General features: G+C 40.1%; 1 protein-coding gene across 1 annotated transcript in view; it reads right to left on the bottom strand.

Annotated features, from left to right (window-relative positions):
- Nucleotides 1-1326: 1326 nt before the first annotated feature.
- SDAD1 (SDA1 domain containing 1) overlaps nt 1327-22408 on the bottom strand; it is a 30677-nt gene continuing 9595 nt past the window's right edge. The window contains exons 5-22 of the mRNA XM_070791603.1: nt 21917-21988; nt 21591-21691; nt 20366-20423; nt 19755-19829; nt 17937-18038; nt 17317-17386; nt 16117-16220; nt 13924-13981; nt 12668-12726; nt 12076-12152; nt 10450-10547; nt 10267-10343; nt 9439-9568; nt 7836-7930; nt 7554-7744; nt 7361-7445; nt 6420-6581; nt 1327-2228 (exon numbers count right to left, since the gene is read on the bottom strand). Coding sequence (XP_070647704.1) covers nt 2181-2228; nt 6420-6581; nt 7361-7445; nt 7554-7744; nt 7836-7930; nt 9439-9568; nt 10267-10343; nt 10450-10547; nt 12076-12152; nt 12668-12726; nt 13924-13981; nt 16117-16220; nt 17317-17386; nt 17937-18038; nt 19755-19829; nt 20366-20423; nt 21591-21691; nt 21917-21988 — 1662 coding nt within the window. The 3' untranslated portion in view covers nt 1327-2180. The remainder of the gene's footprint in view (nt 2229-6419; nt 6582-7360; nt 7446-7553; nt 7745-7835; nt 7931-9438; nt 9569-10266; nt 10344-10449; nt 10548-12075; nt 12153-12667; nt 12727-13923; nt 13982-16116; nt 16221-17316; nt 17387-17936; nt 18039-19754; nt 19830-20365; nt 20424-21590; nt 21692-21916; nt 21989-22408) is intronic.

A 22408-nucleotide genomic window follows, 5' to 3' on the forward strand; every position in this document is an offset into this window, starting at 1 on the left:
AGAAGTTGCTAAAATCACATATATGTATCAGTATTCTAGATTTATACTTTATATGAGTTTGGACAGTTGAATGTTCATCTCTGAAATGGCCCTATTCTCACTGTTGACAAAAATTTGAGACTCAAGAGCTGAAGTTCAAGCCCTGGTGACTTCTTCAAGGTAAAAGTCACCTTGAAGGTCACTCTACCCTTGTTGACAGCATCCAACCTTGTGAGGATCTGACCTCCCGACTTAAACAGAAAATATTCTCAATAATAATAAAAGGAATTATATGCTGTGAGAGTCCGTTGAACAGCAAGAAGATCAAGCCAATTCTAAAGGAAATCAGTCCTGAATATTCACTGGAACGACTGATGCTGAAGCTCCAACTTTGGCCACCTGATGCAAAGAACTAACTAATTGGAAACGACACTCACAATGGGAAAAACTGAAGGCAGGAGAAGGGGACGACAGAGGGTAAGATGGTTGGATGGCATCACCAACTTGATGGACAGGAGTTGGTGATGGACAGGGAAGCCTGGCGTGCTGCAGTCCATCGGGTTGCAAAGAGTCGGACACGACTCAACTGATACTATGGGATTAAAGAAATAAAAGTTAAAGATATAGCTTTTAAAGCCAGAAATTTAGCTGCCATACAAATTTCAGTTAAGAGTAGTAGAACAGAGAGGAGACTACAGAATGGACTCTGGCCTCTCGGCAGCTCAGAGGGTGGAAAAATCCAGGGGAAGGATGAAAGTACCCAGCATCATCACAACTTCAAAAAGCAAAGCTATAGACCCTGGGCGATTTTGAGTTTTATTTACTTCTTTCTGGAGCTAGACACATACACAGGGAGACAGCTGAAAAATGCAAAGAGGAAAGAGCAGTTTCAGGTCTGAAACATTCAAACATGCACTTCCTATGAAACACGGAAGCTCCTGGGGGTTGATGGAGGGCTCCTTCTGCCAGGCCACTGCAAAGTAATCATTAATCACTGAGGTCTTCGTAACTAATCCCTAGTGGTATGGGGTGTCTTAGGAAAAGTCGCAAAGTTTCACTGAAGTAACACTGAAGTTGAACTTGGAAAGCAAACAGAAGATACTAGAAAATGAATAAGAGAAGTGGTTTTACAAGCTGCTGAGCGGGCAGAAAACTGCCTTTTTCTCTAGTTTGAAGCAATTTTTCCGACTATCACAATATTATCTAGGAAATTTGAGACAGAGGGCACCAAACTATTTCCAAATGCAGAAACTTGTGAACAGCTGACCATGGCTCTCGTGGCCCTTGGAATCTACTCAAGTATGCCTAGGGGAAGGAGAAAACACACACCACGCAGCACACAGAGGACCTATTTGACATTAGAAACCTTTTATTGAGACAAGGCCAACAGAGGGCTGGACATATTACAGGGTCAAGGAAGACTGAAGAAACTAATCTGATTTCTTTTTCTTCTGTGGAAGAGTGGGCAGCCCAAATAATGAACAGAAGCCACTCTGAGATTACTATTTATACTTAAGGCAATTTAAAAAATGAGATCTCAGCCAAAAAGCCTATACCTGGCATTAAAAAAAAAAAAAAATTACATCTTTTGGATGGATGGACTAAAAAGGCTAAATTGTCTACTCAAAATCTGTACAGCAGGAACCTGTTTTCAGCAGGTAAGCCTATTTACAAGTAAGATCCTCTTACTCTTGTAACATTGTCCTGTTTTAAGAAAATATATAATACCCATCCTCTGCAGAGTTGGTCTGTAAGGCCTCTGTGACTCCACAGAAGTATAAAACTGTCTCTACTACAGAACTATTTATACAGCAGTGTAAATACATATAAACACACTTGCCCCTCGCCCCATCCTACAAACAGGTTATCTTGAATGAGAAGTTATGGCTCATTCATTTTTATATCTTCAGTGACAATTAATAGGCACTCTCTCTCACTCTTTCTTTATACATGTGTATATAATTATTTTCTTGCATGAATACTAAATGAAAATGATTTTATACCATGACTGTTTGCATTTCAAACATTCCCACCATTAGCCATCTCTAAAATAAGAACACCAAAAGCTACCAAGTTTACTGTGGTTTCCACAACATAGTGCTTCTGGACTTTTTAATGTAAACAAATATTCTTAATTTGCAAGTTTTCAGAGAAATGTACAAATTTAGCATTCTCCTTGGAACGGAAGACTTGCTTGGAAGTTACTTCATTCTTTTTCTCTTTTTCAAGAGTGCATCTCGTAGCGCCAGCTGGAAGATAAAGGAAAAATGATGTAAACATGATCTAGAGAAGAAGACCACTGGACCAGTGTTCAAAGTGAACCTGTAAATATCCTCAGAAAGTTTCACAGTCCCCAAAAGAAAATAAATGGAATATTAAGTAAAAGATTATGAAGAATAAACCTAAATATAAAAAGAAGATAACCAAGGCCAATGTGTACCTTTTAAGTTTGTGATGAATATTATTCCATTAATTCCCTAAGCACCCATCACCTTTTGAGTCCTAGAAACTTTAAAGCATTTTGGGGGGGGTGGAAGTTGCCTGGCTCTACATCTACATATTCAAACTTTTTGAATTTTATGATTTTAAGTTATTGATTTCTTGCCTTTAACTCAGGTCTGGGTCTGAGTATGTCTGTGTAGACAGGCAGAATAACTGGGACACTTACGGTAGAAAAAAATTAACAAGTTTCTTTCAACCTAAGTTGCATAGCTAAGAAGGTATTTCTGAGTTAGCCATATATGTATTATTTTCATATCTGTAAAGTCAGTTTAATTATAGTATCCGTTCATATTGTTTTATATTGATTCAGTTCAGTTCAGTCAGTCATGTCTGACTTTTTGCGACCCCATGAATTGCACACCAGCACAACAGGCCTCCCTGTCCATCACCAACTCCTGGAGTTCACTCAAACTCATGTCCATCGAGTCGGTGATGCCATCCAACCATCTCATCCTCTGTCATCCCCTTCTCCTCCTGCCCCCAATCCCTCCCAGAATCAGAGTCTTTTCCAATGAGTCAACTCTTCGCATGAAGTGGCCAAAGTTTTTGAGTTTCAGCCTCAGCATCAGTCCTTCCAATGAACTCCCAGGACTGGTCTCCCTTAGGATGGACGGGTTGGATCTCCTTGCAGTCCAAGGGACTCTGAAGAGTCTTCTCTAATACCACAGTTCAAAAGCATCAATTCTTCGGCACTCAGCTTTCTTCACAGTCCAACTCTCACGTCCATACATGACCAGTGGAAAAACCGCAGCCTTGACTAGATGGACCTTTGTTGGCAAAGTAATGTCTCTGCTTTTGAATATGCTATCTAGGTTGGTCATAACTCTCCTTCCAAGGAGTAAGCGTCTTTTAATTTCATGGCTGCAATCACCATCTGCAGTAAATAAGTTAAAAACTGGAAAGCTGTGGAATAGTCATATATATGGTTAAGAATGATATATTAGCTAATAATATGTCACCAATGCAATGGACATGAACTTGGGCAAACTTCAGGAGATGGTGAGGGACAGAGAAGCCTGGAGTACTGCAGTCCATGGAGTCGTAAAGAGTTGGACACGACTGGGCAACCGAACGACAATCAGCTAATAATGTTGTAACTCAGGTTACATGGATTTAATTCCACTCATTAAACTTTGTGACAAAGCACAGGCCACTCTCACACATATATCAGGCCCCTTCCTCGTTCACACCATCTGAACACACTGCTAGGTCCTCTTCTTTTTCTCTTCTCATGTGCTTTACCTTCCTTCTCTAGTCTCACCTCTTTTTGGAGATGCTCTATAACTGCACCATCCAATACAGTAGCCACTAGCTAAACATGGCTGTTGGGCGACGAAACATGGCTAGTCCAAATATTCCCAACTGAGGCTGTAGCTCAGTTGGTAAAGAATCCACCTTCAGTGCAGGAGACCCTGGTTCGATTCCTGGGTCAGGAAGATCCCCTGAAGAAGTGATAGGCTACCCACTCCAGTATTCATGGGCTTCCCCGATGGCTCAGACAGGAAAGAATCCACCTGCAATGCAGGAGACCTGAGTTTGATCCCTGGGTTGGGAAGATCCCCTGGAGGAGGGCATGCAACCCACTCTAGAATTCTTGCCTGGAGAATCCCCATGGACAGAGAAGCCTGGCAGGCTACAGTCCATGGGGTCACAAAGAGGCAGACACGACTGAGCAACTGAGCACAGCACAGAGCACAAGTGTAAAACACACTGGGTTTCAATTAGCTCAAAAACAAGAATGTAAAATATCTCATTTAATAATTTTCATATTGATTACTCTGCTGGCCTAGAGGGAAGGACAGAATAGAGAAAATTAGGAACCAGAGTCAAGCTTCATAATGAAGAGACCCTGAAGAAAATATAGGACAAGGAAACAAACACAGAAGTTCTGATCATGGCAAGAAAACCGGAGGAGGAAAAAGCATTCTTGAACCAACGTGTGAGCGTGTCCAGTGAACTCTTAACTTCGTCTTAAAAAATTCTTTAAGACAAATATTTGATACTTCCAGAGGTGCTGATGGGAACAAAGCGGGGCTTCTCTATCATGTGAAAAAAAAGCTGCTAAAAACAGAGAAGTAGGGAAGGGAACACTCCTAGCTAAGTGTAGCAAGATTACAAATATCTCAAAATAAGGCAAGGCTTGCCAACTGCCAACTATTTCCTCAACTGTAAAATCGTACAAAAGGCAGGGAAAGATAAACTAATAGATTTAATCAATTCAACCATGAATTTAAATTGAACTGGGAAATTTCAATTTAAAGTCTGTTAAAATAAATTCATTTCTGGCTGCACCGGGCCTTCGTCGCTGGTCTTCTCTCGTTGCTGTGAGCAGGGACCACTGCCTAGTTGTGGTGCACGGGCTTCTCACCGCGGTGGCTTCTCTTGTTGTGGAGCGCATCGCATAGCACATGGGCTCAGTAGTTGTGGCACACGGGCTTAGCTGCCCCTCAGCAAGTGTGATCATCCTGGACCAGGGATTGAACCCCTGTCCCCAGCACTGGCAGGTGGATTCTTAACCACTGGACCACCAGGGAAGTCTGAGACTATTTAAAATCTTTAATGGCATCTTTCACTTCAGCTTTCAACAACTTCTATTCAGAATATTGTCATTTTATTACTTATATAATGCTGCTAAACAGTTGCGGAGAAGGCAAGGGCACCCCACTCCAGTACTCTTGCCTGGAAAATCCCGATGGACGGAGGTTGCGAAGAGTCAGACACGACTGAGTGACTTCACTTTCACTTTCATGCATTGGAGAAGGAAATGGCAACCCACTCCAGTATTCTTGCCTGGAGAATCCCAGGGACAGAGGAGCCTTGGGGGCTGCCGTCTATGGGGTCGCACAGAGTCGGACACGACTGATGTGACTTAGCAGCAGCAGCAGCTAAACAGTTGAGAACTAGCAAGTTTAAATAGATAGGGAGGCCTTAAGGGGTACCTTAATTTAGTTCATTCTGACTTGGTTCCCACACAGACGGAGCCCTGCCCTGGAGAGCTGGCTCTCACATTTGGAACCGGGAGGTTCATAACTGGCTTGCAATTTAGGAACGCTGGTTCAGGATGTGGCACTAATTTACTTTACCTGATTTACTTGATTTACTTACCTGATTTCCTAGAGATTCTCCTGGGTACAATTAGATATATACTCTGGTACATGCCCAGTAGACAAGGATATACAAACAAAAATCTGTTTTACTACAATAATAGGACTACTCGCCCAAGACAGAAAATGGATAAAATAAAATGCCAAAGTCCTGTAAGGGCACACAGAGGAAGGACCATGCCAGGGACAGACTGTTTAGTCTGTACTGCTCTCCTGAAGCTGTTTCTAAGACACTGTTGTTGCTTAGTCACTCAGTCTTGTTCCACTCTTTGTGACCCTGTGGACTGTAGTCTGCCAGGCTTCTCTGTTCATGGAATTTCCCAGGCAAGGATACTGGAGTGCGTTGTCATTTCCTTCTGCCGGGGATCTTCTTGACCCAGAGATTGAACATGCGTCTCCTGTGTTGGCAGGCAGGTTCTTTACCACTGAGCCATCTAGGAAGCCCTTTCTGAGATACTACCACACATGATAATGTTTTTTGGAGAAAAGCACCAGGCATATAACAAACACTCAAAAATTATTCTTCAGTTGAGTTTTATATTGTACTTCACGGATGCAACACCAAGAGACTCTTAGCATAGGAATGGACCTTAGCAATCATTTAGCCTAAACTCATTTACACAGGAGAAAAAAACCCAAAAGTCACACAGCTGAATCTCAACCAAGTTAGGTATAGGATTTACATTTCTGACTGCTCTCCATGCTAAGAATACAGCCCATTAATCCTGAGACACACATTACACCAGGTCTTAGAGGGCACAATTCCACTCACACATAGAGAAGTCTCAGAACACCACCACCACTCTGCCTAGTCAAGCTTCAGGTTGAACTCACCTGCTTTTCTCGGAAGGAACGCTTATTTTTTGACCGGACATTATGACTATACCGCATCATCATGAAGTTCTTCTGCTTTTTCTTCTCTTTATTGGTGGAACTGGAAAATGGATTCATTTTGGTTTTCTTCCTCACAAATTCTTTTCGGTCTGTTTTTCCAGCCTATTAGCACACATGCACAAAAAATACCATGGCAGGAGTTAACACATCAACACACACATCTCCTCTGTGGTGGCTCTACTGGAAGTCAAGGATACGAAGGTGGATGGAACCCAGTCCTTGCTCCTTGGTGACAGTTCAGTCCAGGGGAGACATGACTGTGATGCGCTGTAATGCGGCTGGGGAGCACAGTGGAACAAAGGGCGTTCAAGAGGTCAGAGGAGCCTCTGAGAAAGGGAGACCTCATGAGCTGCTCATTGCAGGGTGAAGGCCTTTCTGGTGAGGAAAGGTGGGAAGGGTAGAGCATTTCAGGAAGTAGGAATAGTTTATCCACAGGTGTGGGGAAGAAACAAGGGTTTTCAAACTTGTCTAAAGAGATGTCAGTACCAATGCAACAGACGGTGACGTAGGGAGTGTTTGGAATGGTGTCTGGAATAAAGGCAGAGAAAATGAAGCTGGGAAGGCAGGCAGGCTCCAACTGTCTCTGCTTTTCTTTAATGACTATAAACATTCCACTGCTTTTCTCATAGCTTTGATAAATGGACTGTGAACTGTGCACCTCCTTTAAACTGGGAAAATGTTATGGTGCCTTTCTGCGCTCCAGTTTGTCTTGGACAGTGGTTACATGGCTGTCAAGTTGCTAAAACTCATCTAACTTCCCATCTATGCCTTCTATTCTATGTTAATTATAGCTTTTCTGTGCCTATAGAAGTTTTGAGTCGTATTTCACTTCACTGTATCTGCTGTCTTTAAAGAACCAGGCAATGACATGCCTCACTCACCATTGCAGTTGCTAGTCTTGTCTCCTTGTCAGACTTTGGCTTTTTATGAAGGCGTTCAATGTCCCGAAGAGAAAGTAACTCACCCCTGGGGTAAATAAAAAAACCATAATATCAGACAAGGAGAGAATTCCTTTTCCTACGACGTTCATAGTCACGTGAGCTGACTGAGGGCCTGGTGCGTGTGCCGTCTTACCTGCGCTCCTCATCACTGTCTATTTCAATGTATTTCCTCTTTTGGGCTTTTCCAGGGGCAGCGTCGAGCTCTTTCCTCATTTGGGCCATTCGGATTTTCTGGAAGTCTTCCTGACTTAACACTCGGCTAGTGCTGACGGCTGCCGCTTTGGCCTTCCGCTCCTCCAGGGGCATGCTGTTCAGTTTCTCAGACTTGACAGAACACAACACAGGCTTAAACGGCCATTAGCCCTACTGAGAGCGTAGCCCCTCAACACTTGGGACAGGAACTTTTAGGACTTACGATCTCTTTCTGTTCTTCATCGGAAGAATGGTGCACGTCAACCCATTCACCATCGGAATCTGCCTCGTCACTGAGACTGGCACTCTCCCAGCCATCTGCATGAAAAAGAGCGTGTCAGCACCCCCGCCTTCTGCTCAGCGCTCATGGTACACTGAGGCAAATCAAGCAAAAGAAAGCTTATATAATGAACCTCAAGTAGGGGCTCACCAAAAGTTGAGCAGTAGTATTGTTAAATAAGTCACATCAATTTAACTAAGTCAAAGAATGGAGAATAAGCACTGATTAAGTATCCACCATGAGCCAAAATTTGACAATCTTTCTCTGACCGTCGTGACTCAACAAAAGAGGAATAGATTCTCAAGTTACATAACCTGCCCCAGGCTAAAAAACAGCTAGAAATGCAGACTATGCTGAAATTAGGAAAATCACGTATGATTCCAGAGCTTGTGTTCTTTCCACCAAACCAATCATGTCCATTAAAACTGTACCTGTATATTTACAGTGACTGCATATGAGTTATTTAACTTTTCTAAGCACACTTAAATGTTTGAGAAATTAGCTAGAAATAAATCATTCAGGGAACCAAGGCAGAGAATTCTGGTTGCGCAAGAACCTTGTAGACATCTCATTAAAAAGGCATCAGAGTTCCTAATGGAGCTACCACAGAGAGTTTTCAGAGTCAAGGACACCTGCAGCTCTCTCAGTGGACACCCACATTCTGTGACAGTGTCCCAGCTCCTAGGCATGGCACACCACCACTCATGAGAAGGCCCCAACTCCATCTCCAGTCTCACAGCTTTCTGTGCATCGCCTTGTATCCTACATTCTAAAAGTTTCCTAAATCCTTTGCCTGGAAAAGTCTCCACTATTCTACAATTGCTCACTCAGCATTCAAAGTATGACTCATGGCTCACCATTTCCTTGAAGATTTTATTGAACCTCTGAGACGTACCTGACCTCTCTCCTGCCCTTATACCTGACTGTAATCATAAATCCTGTTAATGCTTTATTAGCTGTGTATGAAAAATTCTCAAAGATAGGAACCAAGTCATTCATCTTTGCTTTGACAGTGGCTGGCTCATAGCTAATGTTTACGAAAGTTTTGTTGAAATAATGAACAAACAGGAAGAAGATAGGACTCTAGTAACCAATGCAATAAATGCTAGCCTTGGAAATCAGAACGGGGTTCCTTGAGTATTCCTCGACAAGTTCAACAAGTATTCTCCTTCAATGGGAGGACTGCTAGAGACTGTAATCCTCGCCTTCAATGGGAGGACTACTAGAGACTGTAATCCTCTCCATTTTTTCTAGGCAATAACAACAACAAAAACCCGTTATCTTTCCCAAGTATCAAACAGCATGCCCTTGATAAGGGGCAGCCAATCTGAAGGACCAAAAAGGCATTTCCTACAGTAGAATGTCAGTTCCCTCAGAGCAGGAACCACGCCCATCAATGCCCATCAATACCTGCAATGCCCGCATCAGCAGTCATTACTCAGTTAACGTCAGCTGAATGAATGTCCAAACAGTATAAAGATTTCAAGGTCAATACAGATATAGCAGGAGTGATTCTGTCCTGAATAATGGTGCAAGAAAAACAAACCTTCATCGCCTTCAGCATTTTCTTCTTCGTTTTCAACTTCCAGAATTTCTGCTCCTGGAATGTAATCTTTAGCATCTAGTTCTCCATATTCTTGCACTCTTGCTTCTATGGAGGCTTCTGTAGGTTTACCCTAAAGGAAAGGAATTAGTTTTTTGCTTAGACAGCAAAACATTATTCATGAAAAGGATTCTTTAGGATTATGAATTCAAAAGAATCACAAAAAATGGAAGCAAATGAATGACAAAAACAGTTCACCAATGTCTTGGGTCAAAGTAAATTCCCTCTCAAAACTTTGCCCACTCTTTTCTTGCTTTCTTCTGAACTACCCCAGGAAACTTTGATTCTTAGGTCTTGAGATCTCTGCTTCCGTGACATACATACATCTCATTTCCTCCCACCTCAGTAGAGGTACTATCTGGTTAAGGAATAGCCTGTTCAATGCTGTCATCAGCTACAGATCTGAAAAGGTCTATAAGACTCATTCAGTATCAAAGAGCATATACCAACTATAAAATAGTTAAGGAATAGTATTCAACTTTATTCTGAGTTTAAAGAATAAAACTACGTTTATCACTAATACTCTAAATGGAAGCATCAGAAATGTGCTTAGTTGTGCCCGACTCTTTGCAACCCCATCTAGTCCAGCCCTGACGGCCTGACTGTAACCCCCCCAGGCTCTCTCTGTCCGTGGGATTTCCCAGGCAAGAATACTGAAGTAGGCTGCCATTTCCTACTCCAAGCACCAGAAATACTCAAACTCAAATTGGAGGAAATGACTCTCACTTTCTGAGACCAAATCCTTGATCAATACATGTATGCTTCACCTACCCGGAATTTTTTTTGTAACATCTGAGGATTCAGTGTTCGGAAAAGCTGAATCAAAGTTCTAGCAGACATCATCACATCTGGAAAATAACAGCTTTAACTAGAAACTTCAGAGCAAAGAGTCTACTGAGACAAAAATGAGATACTCTATACTCCTTCATCTACTGAGAATAACACAGCACTTACTCTTATCTTTGTGTGTTTTATACTGAGCCAGGTCTTGCAGAAGTTCCTCAGTCATGGCTAAAGGACATCGAGCTGTTATCTCTTTTATAGCATTGATTCTAAAAAAGGAAAAAATGAAATAAAAAAAAACAGCAGTTTCATGTGGTTCGACCTAAGAAGATTTTCTAAAAAGACTAAATCACAAGGAATATAAGGTTGGTTTTATAGCGCTGAGGTCTCTGGTGGGATGTGGGAGTGGGCAGCCTCAGAAGGGTTTGTTTCCACGAAGTTTACTGCTATTTCCTCTATTAGAAGAATAAGCAACATTGTCACCTCTAAAATACAGGCATGCTTTGGACATAGTGCCGATCTGGTTCCAGAACAATGCAATAAAGCAAGTCACACGTGTTTTCTGGTTTCCCAGTGTATATAAAAGTTATGTTTCAACTATATTGTAGTTCATAAAACGTGCAACAGCATTATGTCTAAGAAAAAAATGTACATACCCTTAATTAAGGCTTCCCTGGTGGTTCAGATGGTAAAGTATCTGCCTACAATGCGGGAGACCTGGGTTTGATCCCTGGGTCGGGAAGATCCTCTGGAGAAGGAAATGGCAACCCACTCCAGTATTCTTGCCTGGAAAATCCCATGGACAGAGGAACGTGGTAGGCTATAGTCCATGGGGTCACAAAGAGTCGGACACGACTGAGCTACTTCACTTTCACCCTTAATTCAAACATACTTTACTGCTAAAAGTGCTAACCTTCATCTGAGCCTTCAGTGAGGCATAATCTTTACGCTGGTGATTACCAAAACGTTACACAGAGACATGGAGTGAGCAAATGCTATTGGAAAGATGTCTCCATTAGGCTTGCCCCACACAAAGTTAACACAGACCTTCAGTGTGTAAAGCAAAGGGCAATAAAGGGAGGTGGGCTCGTATATGTTGGCAGCATTTATTCACCAACTCTAGGGGAAACTGTATCAGGTCAAGTCAAAATCTTTTTTTTTTTTTTTTTAAATTGGAGGATAACTGCTTTACAATGTTTTGTTGGTTTCTACCGTACATCAACACGAATCAGTCATAATTACATGTACATCCCCTCCTCTCCCCCTATTCCACCCAAAAAGTTAGTTTTTAGGGCTGTTATCTCCCAGCAATGTTTTCCAAGTGAGATAAAAAGCAGCTGTTCAGCATACTGCTTAGTTATCAGGACGGACCGGACTTCCTAAACCAGTGCTCACACTCACTAAGTGTTTTTGTATTAATCAAAAAGGTCACTGAACTGCTTTGGGATTAAAGAATCATTTAATAATGAATCATTTGTTCCAGGGAAGACAGGAATTCAGGGTAGCAGGCAGGGGAAAAATATTTAGATTGCACACAAGCATTCATTTAAAAGAGTAAAAAGCTAGTTAAAAAACAAAATGTTGACTAGAAGGACAGAAATCTTTTCTCTGGCTCAAAATTCTAACCAATAAATTAAAAAATTACCAAGAGAAGAAGAAAAATACTGAGAAGGCGGAAGTCTATTTTAAGTTTTTCTCAGAGGGCACCATTTTAGCTGAAATTTCACATCTTGGTAACGGAAAGCAAAGCCAGCAGGTGAAAACCACAGCCACCGCCTCCAGCCACATTCTACATACCCTACTGTCATGACTTCTCCAGCGTTCTTGTCAGTAACGAAATTGTTGGCCACAGTCATGAGCAATGATTGGATGATCTGAATGGGATGGGAAGAAAGGATATGAGTATTGGTAACATGTCTCCACCTACTAAACGCTTGACGATGAAGGGATGATACACTATCACCGTGGAAAAACAGCCCTCCACCTTCGGTCTGGGAGGTGGAAGGAGCAAGACTGAGGAAGACAGAGAAGTACTCTACTTTGGGTGTCGCTGTCTTCTTGGCTATTCTGAAACTAAATCTGGCTCTCCTTTAATCACTATATAAATTCACTGATATTCTTGCCTTCTCCAGGATAAAATTTGGCCACTCAACAAAACAAGAATTCTCAACCACTGGTTCAAAACAAACTTTATTTTCTATAGTAAAATGTTTTTATTTCTAAAAGTAAACTTCTCTATATAAGTGTCCTTAAGAGCTAGTGTCTCTTCTACTCAGTTTAAGAAGGTGGGGAGCACAGTAATCTCTGTGGGAAAAGCCACCATGTATACTCAGTGGCACTGCTATGTACTCACTAGATCCTGACAGAAGTAAAGTTTAAGAGTTCTCACCTCTGGGGGTACTAAGTGATGAGACGCTTGTGCGGCAAACAGAAGGATCTTCGTTACTTCTAACAGTGTAAGAGATCAGAAAGGCACGGTCAGTCAGTTTACAGCCCCGTCTCAGGACCACAGCAAACATGGCGAGCACACACACCGGCCTTAGCGCTCCTGCTAAGTACTCTGCCTGGAACACCCAACTCTCGGACGTCTGCATGGCTCACTGCCTTGCTTCCTGCTCAGCTGCTGCCTCATCAAAATGTCTTTCCTGACCACATAATCCAAACAGAACCCACGCTGGCACTTTCTATTCCCCTTACCTGCTTCCTTTTTTCTCAGAATACTTATCTTCACCTGGACATATTATATACAACACTCTGTGGATCTCCTTCTAGGATGTAAGCTCCATGAAGGTAAGAGCAATACTTTATGTTCACTGATGTCTAATGCAGTGCTCACTAGGAATCACTAAATAAATAAAAAAATATAAACATACACATATACATACTCTCTCCCTTTAAAGAAGCAGTATATATAAAGAATCTGCCTGCAATGCAGGGGACCTGGGTTTGATTCCTGGGTCAGGAAGATCCCCTGAAGAAGGAAATGGCAATCTACTCCAGTATTCTTGCCTGGAGAACCCCATGGACAGATGGCTACAGTCCATGGGGTCGCAAGAGTCGGACATGACTTAGCAACTAAACCATACATATATAAAGAACGAGGCCTTTGGCAAACGAAGGGAGGGATCTTGGTCTTTCTTCTTTCTATACCTCATAGGACTGAAGTGAGGATGAAACAATTTGACTACATGTGAATCACTTAGCACAGCATTTGGCTCATGCTAAATGTTCAATAAATGTTTACTTCTTTCCTACTTTGGTTCAAGTTCAAAGGCAAAGACAACCATTACTTTCTTCTTGCTTTTATTTATTTATTTTTCCCCCCAAACTTTAAACTTTTTATTTTGTATTGAGGTATAGCCTATTAACAATGTTGATGTTTTTAATTAAGAATACAAATAAGGGCAATGAAAGGAGTAAGGCAAACCCTCATATCTATTACCAAGTTACAGTAAATAGTCAAAAGTCTTTTTAAGACTTTTCCATATGAGTATGGTATTACAAACAGCCTTGCTTTGAGAAACCAAATATTTTACAGTCCCCCCCGCCCCCTGCCCCCAGTAACTGTAATTCCAGAACAAAAGACTCTGAATGGTTATTCTAACCCCAAGGCCATGAAAGGAACACAGCAAGCGGAAGTCTTACCTCTTTGGTGAGGCTGTAGAAACCTTTGCACAAAGGGGTAGAAGTTGAAGAGAAAAAGCTGTGGAGAAAAGAATGCACGAACTTAATATATAAACTCTGCTGAGCTGCAGAGTTTCAGTGCTCCACGATGTAATTATATCACCACGCTTAGCTAACTGGGAGTCATTTTTCCCCTCTCAACAGGTATGAGTGATCCAGGATGATTCAATGCACTGTATTAATCAAGGAAAGGAAGGCTATGTTCCTATCCTCATTATGTCAAGGCAGAACGTGTACACAGAATAAACCAAGGGAGGAAAGGCAGTCAAAATGCAACATTCTACTTTTAAATTGGTGTGGCTACAGAAGCAATTTTTTAGTCTTCAAAGGTAACAGTAATTCAAACCTGAATAGCACCTAGTGTAATCTGATCACCAAAAAACCCACAGTCTAGTTTTCTTATTGTATACCAATCAAACCACAATGGAGAAATTACTCTGAGCTCCACCTAGATGTGGGCTCCAAAATCACTGCAGATGGTAACTGCAGCCATGAAATTAAAAGACGCTTACTCCTTGGAAGCAAAGTTATGATCAACCTAGACAGCATATTGAAAAGCAGAGACATTACTTTGCCAACAAAGGTCCATCTAGCCAAGACTATGATTTTTCCAGTAGTTATGTATGCACGTGAGAGCTGGACTATAAAGAAAGCTGAGTGCTGAAGAATTGATGGTTTTGAACTGTGGTGTTGGAGAAGACTCTTGAGAGTCCCTTGGACAGCAAGGAGATCCAACCAGTCCATCCTAAAGGAGATCAGTCCTGAATATTCACTGGAAGGACTGATGTTGAAGTTGAAACTCATTTGAAAAGACCCTGATGCTGGGATTGAAGGCAGGAGAAGGGGACGACAGAGGATGAGACGGTTGGATGGCATCACCGACTCAATGGACATGAGCTTGAGTAGACTCTGGGAGTTGGTGGCGGGCAGGGAGGCCTGGCGTGCTGCAGTCCATGGGGTCATAGAGTTGGACACAACTGAGTGACTGAATTGAACTGAACTACCTAGATGAAAGTGATGAGGATCCAGTTATTAAAGCAACTGTAATCTTTAACTTCAAGAAGAAAAACTTTGGAGATGGCCTAGGCTTTTTCAAAGCTCTCATCATGTGAGAATAAATTTTTTTCTATTTTAGTCACAGAGCAAAAGTAGGACCAGAAAACGAAACGGTAAGACTTGTGTTTGATATAGAGATGGATGTTTAACTGCAGTCAGTTGTGAAGCTCCAGTTTTCATTTCTATCAAATCAGACTTCAATTACAAATCACATTTGCTTTTCTATTGAGCTCAAATTCAGCTGTGACTTGAAATTACTGCACAAAGGTAACAAGAATTGACTGGATGATCCTGCTTTAGAACTGCATCCCATGGAGGAAAAGCAATTTATTCTTAACATGTTAAATTTTTCTTTTAGAAATGGAATAAGTATATTCGCTCATGTCTACTTTCATTTTTATCTTGGTATTTATCTATACCACATGATATTCAATAAAGAAGCCTGTTTTACTTTTTGTTTTTTGAAGAAAGCAACATATTCAATGACAATCAGATCAGAACTAGTCACAAGAGCAAAATGACAGGAACAACCTCACGGTCATTTCTTCATGGCCTGAATTTTTGGGAATTCCTCCTTTTCTATAAAGGCAGATAGTCTGAGTATGTTTGAAGTTTCCATATGTATACACAATTACATACATTATACCACCAAAGAGTTCTTGCAATCTAATTTAATATTAAATGAATAATCAGAGAATTCAGCTTTGTTAAGTGAGTAAGCCAGAAGTCAGGAAAGCTATGAAGGGGTAAATGGTGAAACATAGTAACAGTTGATAAAAATATGTGGGCTATGTTGGCTCAGAAAAAAGTATAAATGAAACAAAGGTAAATAAAAGGAAGTAAAAAAAAAAAAAGAACAAAACAGTCTGTCTATAAACTGAATACATGTACAATTCAACATTCATACTTACTGATAAGGAAAAGTGACAAAAACAGCTGTTTTCTAGTGAAAGATTTTATCCTTTTGTAAACTATATGGGTTGAGATGGTATGCGAGGATAAAATTAAGCCACTGCTCTACCTTAGTCAAAGGTGTCCTCTTACCAAGAATAATTCTACTTCCAATATTCATCAAGAGAAACACAATGCAATTCAAACCTCGTGAATTCCCACCAATCTGGAGATGAGGTTCATGAGCATCATCTTCACTTCAAATCTCTCCTTGGAGCTCTCCAGCTGCTTCAGTAGCTTTTCTGCAAAATCTGGAAAGAAGAAAATAATCAGAGATGTATACTGTGGGCCCATGGTCTGCACAATATTATTCAACAAGTGTAGAGAAAAGCGGTGGTTTGATTGTTGACTCTAGTGTGACTGTGCCTGAAGTCACTGCAGAACCAGGATGGCGAAAACTGACAGGACAGGTGGACAGACTTACACAGAAGCAAATACACCTTTGATGGTGCCCAAAGTTAAGTCTTAAGGATTCCCAAGATTTTCAGCATCAACATCGAGTGACTGTTTGACAAACACTCTAAGACCGTGCTTCTTAAAGTGTGGTCTGCAGACCACCCGCAGCTGTCCACCGTGTAGCTTATTACAAATACTGAAACGCAGGACCTACCCCCAGACCTACTGAAAATCAGAATCTGTACTTTAATAGGATCCCACAGTGGTCTGTATATGCTTTAAAGTTTGAGGAACACTGACCGAGAGGAAGGGTCAGTAAACTGGAGTACAGAAAGCATTTAAAAGCCCCATTGCCAGGGGAGGGATAGATTCAGAGTTTGGGATTGACATGTAAAACACACCGCTATGTTTAAAATAGATAACCAACAGGGATCTACCCTAAAACAAACAAACAAAACAACAACCCCATTGCCCAATCATACCCCATATCAACTAATCAGTCTCTGGGAATAACAGGACCTAAGTACCACTATAGTTTCATAAAATTCCCCAACTGATTCCACATGCAATCTAGTTTGAGAACTAGTGTTCTAAAACAGGTTTCCCAAATTTTAGGTTTCCACCCGCCAGTTTTAAAACAAAACAAAAAAAAACGGGAATAACAAGAGATTGTTAATTTTTCATTTGGTCAAGTAGAATGTCCTACTATTACTGCATTATGAAAGACATGAACTGCAAAGAGAGCCGTTCCCCACATTTTTCTTATTTTGCTGTGGGCTGGGAATCACTGCTTTAGAACATAATTCTCTAGGCCACAACCAACAGGCAACAATTCAGCATTTATTGTCTATTAAGTGCCAGGGATTTTATATTCTCTGATAACCTGGAAGTTGGGAAGCTAAACAGGCAGATAAAGCCAACAAGGAACTTGGGAGGTCATAATTACAGTACCTTGGGGATCATGAATCAAGTGAATAGCTGAAAAGTTAAACACCTCCGGTTTTTTCTTCTTTTTATGTTTCTGAAAGAAAGGGAGAGGAAAATATTTACATTCTGAATTATAGTGAAGAGGCCCTAGGCTGTTATCAAGTCTATCCCACTATTTAAAAAGAAAAAAAAAATCTTTGTTCCAAAAACCTTTCTTTCAACTGGAAGAACTAAAGGTGCTTTAAGTCTTCTAAGAGTCAGCTTGGGAATGTTCCATCTATTAACACCTGTGAGATTTATAGGGATTTGGAAATATAAACATTAAAAAACAAACTAGGGGCAAATTAATGACTTCAAATAATCACTACAAAATATAAGATTTACTTCATTTGTGTTCTCTTCTGAGAAGACATGATCAAAACAAATAAAAATGAATTTAATCAAATTAATTTATTCAAGTCACAGACTTTGCTAGAGCTGAGAACAATTATTCATCTAAAAAATCAGGGCTTAAAAATTCATCACACATTTCTAAGTCTTTAACAAAAATGCTACTTTATTTCAAATGCCTAAAAGCTTTTCCTAAAGACCACATATTCTGCGTTTTAATGAATCCCATCTCCTTTCCTAGGTACGAGTCTCACCGTGAGGACTTTCATAGCCTTTTCCAACTTCTTCTTGTTTTTAGAGCTCTTCTTCCCGGTGGCATACTGCACAAGCAGGTCTCTTGCTGTTGGTCCTTCATCCTGAAGAAAAAACTACTTTGTAAAACCATCAACAAGGAAAATCTGCATAAGAGCAGAGAATAACCCTTTCAGTTACTTCTTTGTATTTGTACTCTTTGCATGAAGCTATTAAAAATAAACACAACTTTAAAAATTCAATAAAATATTTGCCCATCTATAGAAACAGGCACATATGAAGATTTCCACTACAGCACTAACCTGTTTTTCTGCTTTGAGTTTTCATTGAAGTATAATATATAGACAGAAGGCAAGTATGTTTTTATTTGAAGGAAAAAAACAAACCTGGAAACAAGTCTTTATCAATAGGGAAATGTTTAATCTACACCACGTTCATTTCATATTCTGAAACGTTATGTGGAGGTTAAAATACTGAGATAGATCTCTATGTACAACTAGAAGACTATCCAAAGGCACTGATACATCTATCAATCTATATATATGTCATCACAAAGAAAACACAGTGCAAAATAAAATATATTGTTTATATGTATTTTAAAAACAGACTACACACATAAGACAATATGTATATGTGTCCACATACATATGCATGAGAAACGAAATGGTTATCTATAAAAACGGAGGTGAGAAAGAAGTAAGAAAGGATTAAGAAAACTTTTATTATATCTATAATATCTGAAATTTTTTACAGTAGGAATGTATTGTTCATACATTATTTAATAAAATAATAACAAAACAAATTAGAAGATGTTATTTCATATTCCAGTATTATTACCAAAATGCAAAAATGAGAAGGGACATTTTTTTAGAATTTCTTTTTCATCTTAATAAAAGTATTTTTAACAAAGAAAATTTCATGACATCATAAATCCTGATTCTTCCTTTTAAAGATGCTATACCACGGAATTCTCCCACTCCAGTACTCTTGCCTGGAGACTTCCGTGGACAGAGGACCCTGGTGGGCTGCTGTCCATGGGGTTGCACAGAGTCGAACACGACTGAAGCGATTTAGCATGCATGCATGCGTTGGAGAAGGAAATGGCAACCCATTCCAGTATTCTTGCCTGGAGAATCCCAGGGACAGAGGAGCCTGTGAGCTGCCTCTTATGGAGTCGGACATGACTGAAGCGACTTAGCAGCATACCGCCCAGGGCTTCCCAGGTAGCGCTAATGGTAAAGAACCTGCTTGCCAATGCAGGAGATATAAGAGATTCGAGTTGGATCCCTGCATTGGGAAGATCCACTGATGGAGGGCATGGCAACCCACTCCAGTATTCTCGCCTGGAGAATCCCATGGACAGAGGAGCCTGGCAGGCTATAGTCTTTAGGGTCACAGAGTCGGACATGACTGAAGAGACTTAGAACACACACACACATACAACTTCCTTTCTCCACTCTATAAACTTCCATGATATTTAACCTCAAAAATATATTGGCAGTAATTTTTAGATTTAATTATTAGTAAAATAATAAAATAATAAAATAAAATAGTAAAATTAGTAATTTTCTAGATTTAAACAGTGAGATATAGGTATAGCTCTAGAAAGAACAAGACTGAATGAATCTAAGTTTTATTAGTTATTTAACTAATCTTACTGAATGGGACAAAATCTAAATAGAACAAAATCTCAGCATGGCAGAACTCAATAAAGGATAAAGGTAGCATAGAAGTTTCTAACTTTAACAATCTACTCTGAGAACAATAATAAAATCTGATTAACTGTGAAGTTCAAAAGTATCTGTGGGTTTTAAACTAACCTCGGACTCTGAGTCACTGTCTTGTTTCTCCTCTTCATCTTTCCCAAGGAAGAATGTCAAAGCAGCAACTAATATCTAAAGACGAGTTCAGACAAAGTCAATTACTCATCCCAGCTTACAACAAAGAATAAATACTTCTGTCTATATTTTATACATGCATATGAACTAGGATCTGAAGGGGAAAAAAAAAGAAAAGAGTGGTAGGATTTGGGCTCATCTTTCTTAGCCAGGTTCTACAGAGTTGTTATCCTTCAAGCAGCAAGTCAAGAATTTCTACATCCCCCATAAGAAAAGTGACATTATAGCCCTTCTAACAGAAAGTCAAACATGGCCTTAAATTTCTCTCAGCTTTGTCCAAGCCCAGTCAAGAATTATAGGGGAAAACATGAAATAAATGCTAAGGCTATTGTTTAATAGACAGCATTTTAAAAACTTTAATTTTGGTTGACTGTTCTAGAGCACAGATAAACCAGGGCAGCAGCCCAAGCACAGTCTGGACAGTGTGTCTGCACACCAGTGCTTCCTTGCACACCCACTCCTCTCCTTCACCTTTCAGCCAGAAAAGCGACTACCCGCCTATGGCGCCTTCACACAGCCCTGCAGGAGCTCACCTTGGTGACCTTAGAGAAACAGGCCGTTGTGATCACATTGACAGTTTTGGCATCGTTCCTGGGGGAAGACAGTTGAGTGTTTTAAAGTAAATTTTCATTCTACTGTACTTGACAGCATAGACAATGGCACAAAATAAATAATAAATACTTCTGACACATTAAAATTTATAGTTTGTACTATTTCAAAAAGTCATGGGTTGCTAAATAGCCAACTGCAGGTGAACATTTCTAGCTCAGTTCAATTCTAGCCCAGTTGTGTGTCAGAAAGCTATGCAGACATTAAAAAGTGGCTTTTTTGAAGGATTTTAAATGACATATAAACCCTATTCAAGATAAACTGGGGGATAAATAAGAAAAACTACAATACAACAAAATTCCAACCATATTTCAACATTCATATTAAAGACAAGAGGAAATATCATATTAACTGTGATCATCTCCTTGTGACACTATGGACCTTAGCCCACCAAGCTCTTCTGTCCATTGAATTTCCCAAGCAAGAATACTGGAATGGGTTGCCATTTCCTTTTCCAGGGGATCTTCCCAACCGAAGGATTGAACCCGTGTCTCTTTGTCTCCGGCACTGGCAGGTGGGGGTTCTTTATACTAGCGCCACATGGAAAGCATATAGGTGGTAGGACTACCGATGAATTAAAAAAACAAAAACCCCCCAAACCCCAGCTTTCCAGCTTTTCCGCTGCAACAAATATTACTTTTATACTTTTAAAAAAATTAGTAAATAAGAAAAGCAAAAGACATGAATTGGGGGCACTGTACCAACAAGCTGAAGTTTATAAGACATGATAATTGAAGTATAGAGGATAAATCGACTTGAAAATCTTCACAGAGGCAGACTAGGAAGAGCCTAGACTTCAGAGTTAGACAGATCAGGGTTTGAATTTCAACTCTACCTTTTATTAGCTACTACACTTAAGCTTGTGAACCTACAGGACTCATTACTTGTAAGATGGGAATAATCCCAGATAAGCTACATTACACTGTTCTGCAGGTTGAACAGGGTAAAGCATAGTGCAGGTGCTCAAGAAATGGTAGCCAGTGTTATTATTAGTCATCTGGATTGCCTCTGTATTTTTACTTCCAACTTAATCTGTATCAGTGATATATTAAAGAGCTCAAAATCAAGAAATATATTTGTGTATATGTTCTGTGGTAATTACAGATGTATACAAGCCTATTTGTCAAGAGATAAATACATATATATTACCAGATGTTTCTTCTGTAGAGTTCAATCATGACATCCAAAGATATTTTGGCTGCAGTTGCATTGCTATCTCTTAACATGGTATACATGAAATTCTGCAATACCTGAAGGAAAAGTGGAGAAAGAAGGCTTAATATATTGCACAATACTGCTGCTGCTGCTAAGTCGCTTCAGTCGTGTCCGACTCTGTGCGACCCCATGGACTGCAGCCTACCAGGCTTTTCCATCCATGGGATTCTACAGGCAAGAACACTGGAGTGGGTTGCCATTTCCTTCTCCACAATACTGCAGTACAACGCTGCAAACATGGAAAACAAAAGGGTACTTACTATATTCACTTTATTGTTCTTATGTTTTGCATTTATATTCTTGATATCAGTCACAATATGAGTGTATAAAGTCTGTGGAAAAGAAACAAAAACATGCACATTAACTGACATTTCTAATCTCACTTTATTTGGAGAGAAATACAAATGTACAAGAGGGTTTAGCTTACCCTTTTTTCATTCTATCACAAAAGAGACCAAAACCAAACAAAACAAAAAAAGCAGCTAAAGGAAAGTTACCCTCAAAAGGTTAAATATAGAGTTACATGACCAACAAATCCATTCCTGGTTAAATTCCCAAGAGATATGAAAATATATTTCCAATGTTCACACAAATATTCACAGTAGCATTATTCCTAATAGCCAGAAAGTGAAAACTAAATGTTCATTAACTGATAAGTAAATAAACAGAAAGTGGTATAACCAGACAATGAAACACTGTTTGGCAACAAAAAGGAATGAGGTGCTGACTCAAGCTACTTGAGTACAAAGTAC

The sequence above is a fragment of the Bos indicus genome, chromosome 6 (assembly GCF_029378745.1).
Source record: "Bos indicus isolate NIAB-ARS_2022 breed Sahiwal x Tharparkar chromosome 6, NIAB-ARS_B.indTharparkar_mat_pri_1.0, whole genome shotgun sequence".
NCBI classification, from domain to species: domain Eukaryota; kingdom Metazoa; phylum Chordata; class Mammalia; order Artiodactyla; family Bovidae; genus Bos; species Bos indicus.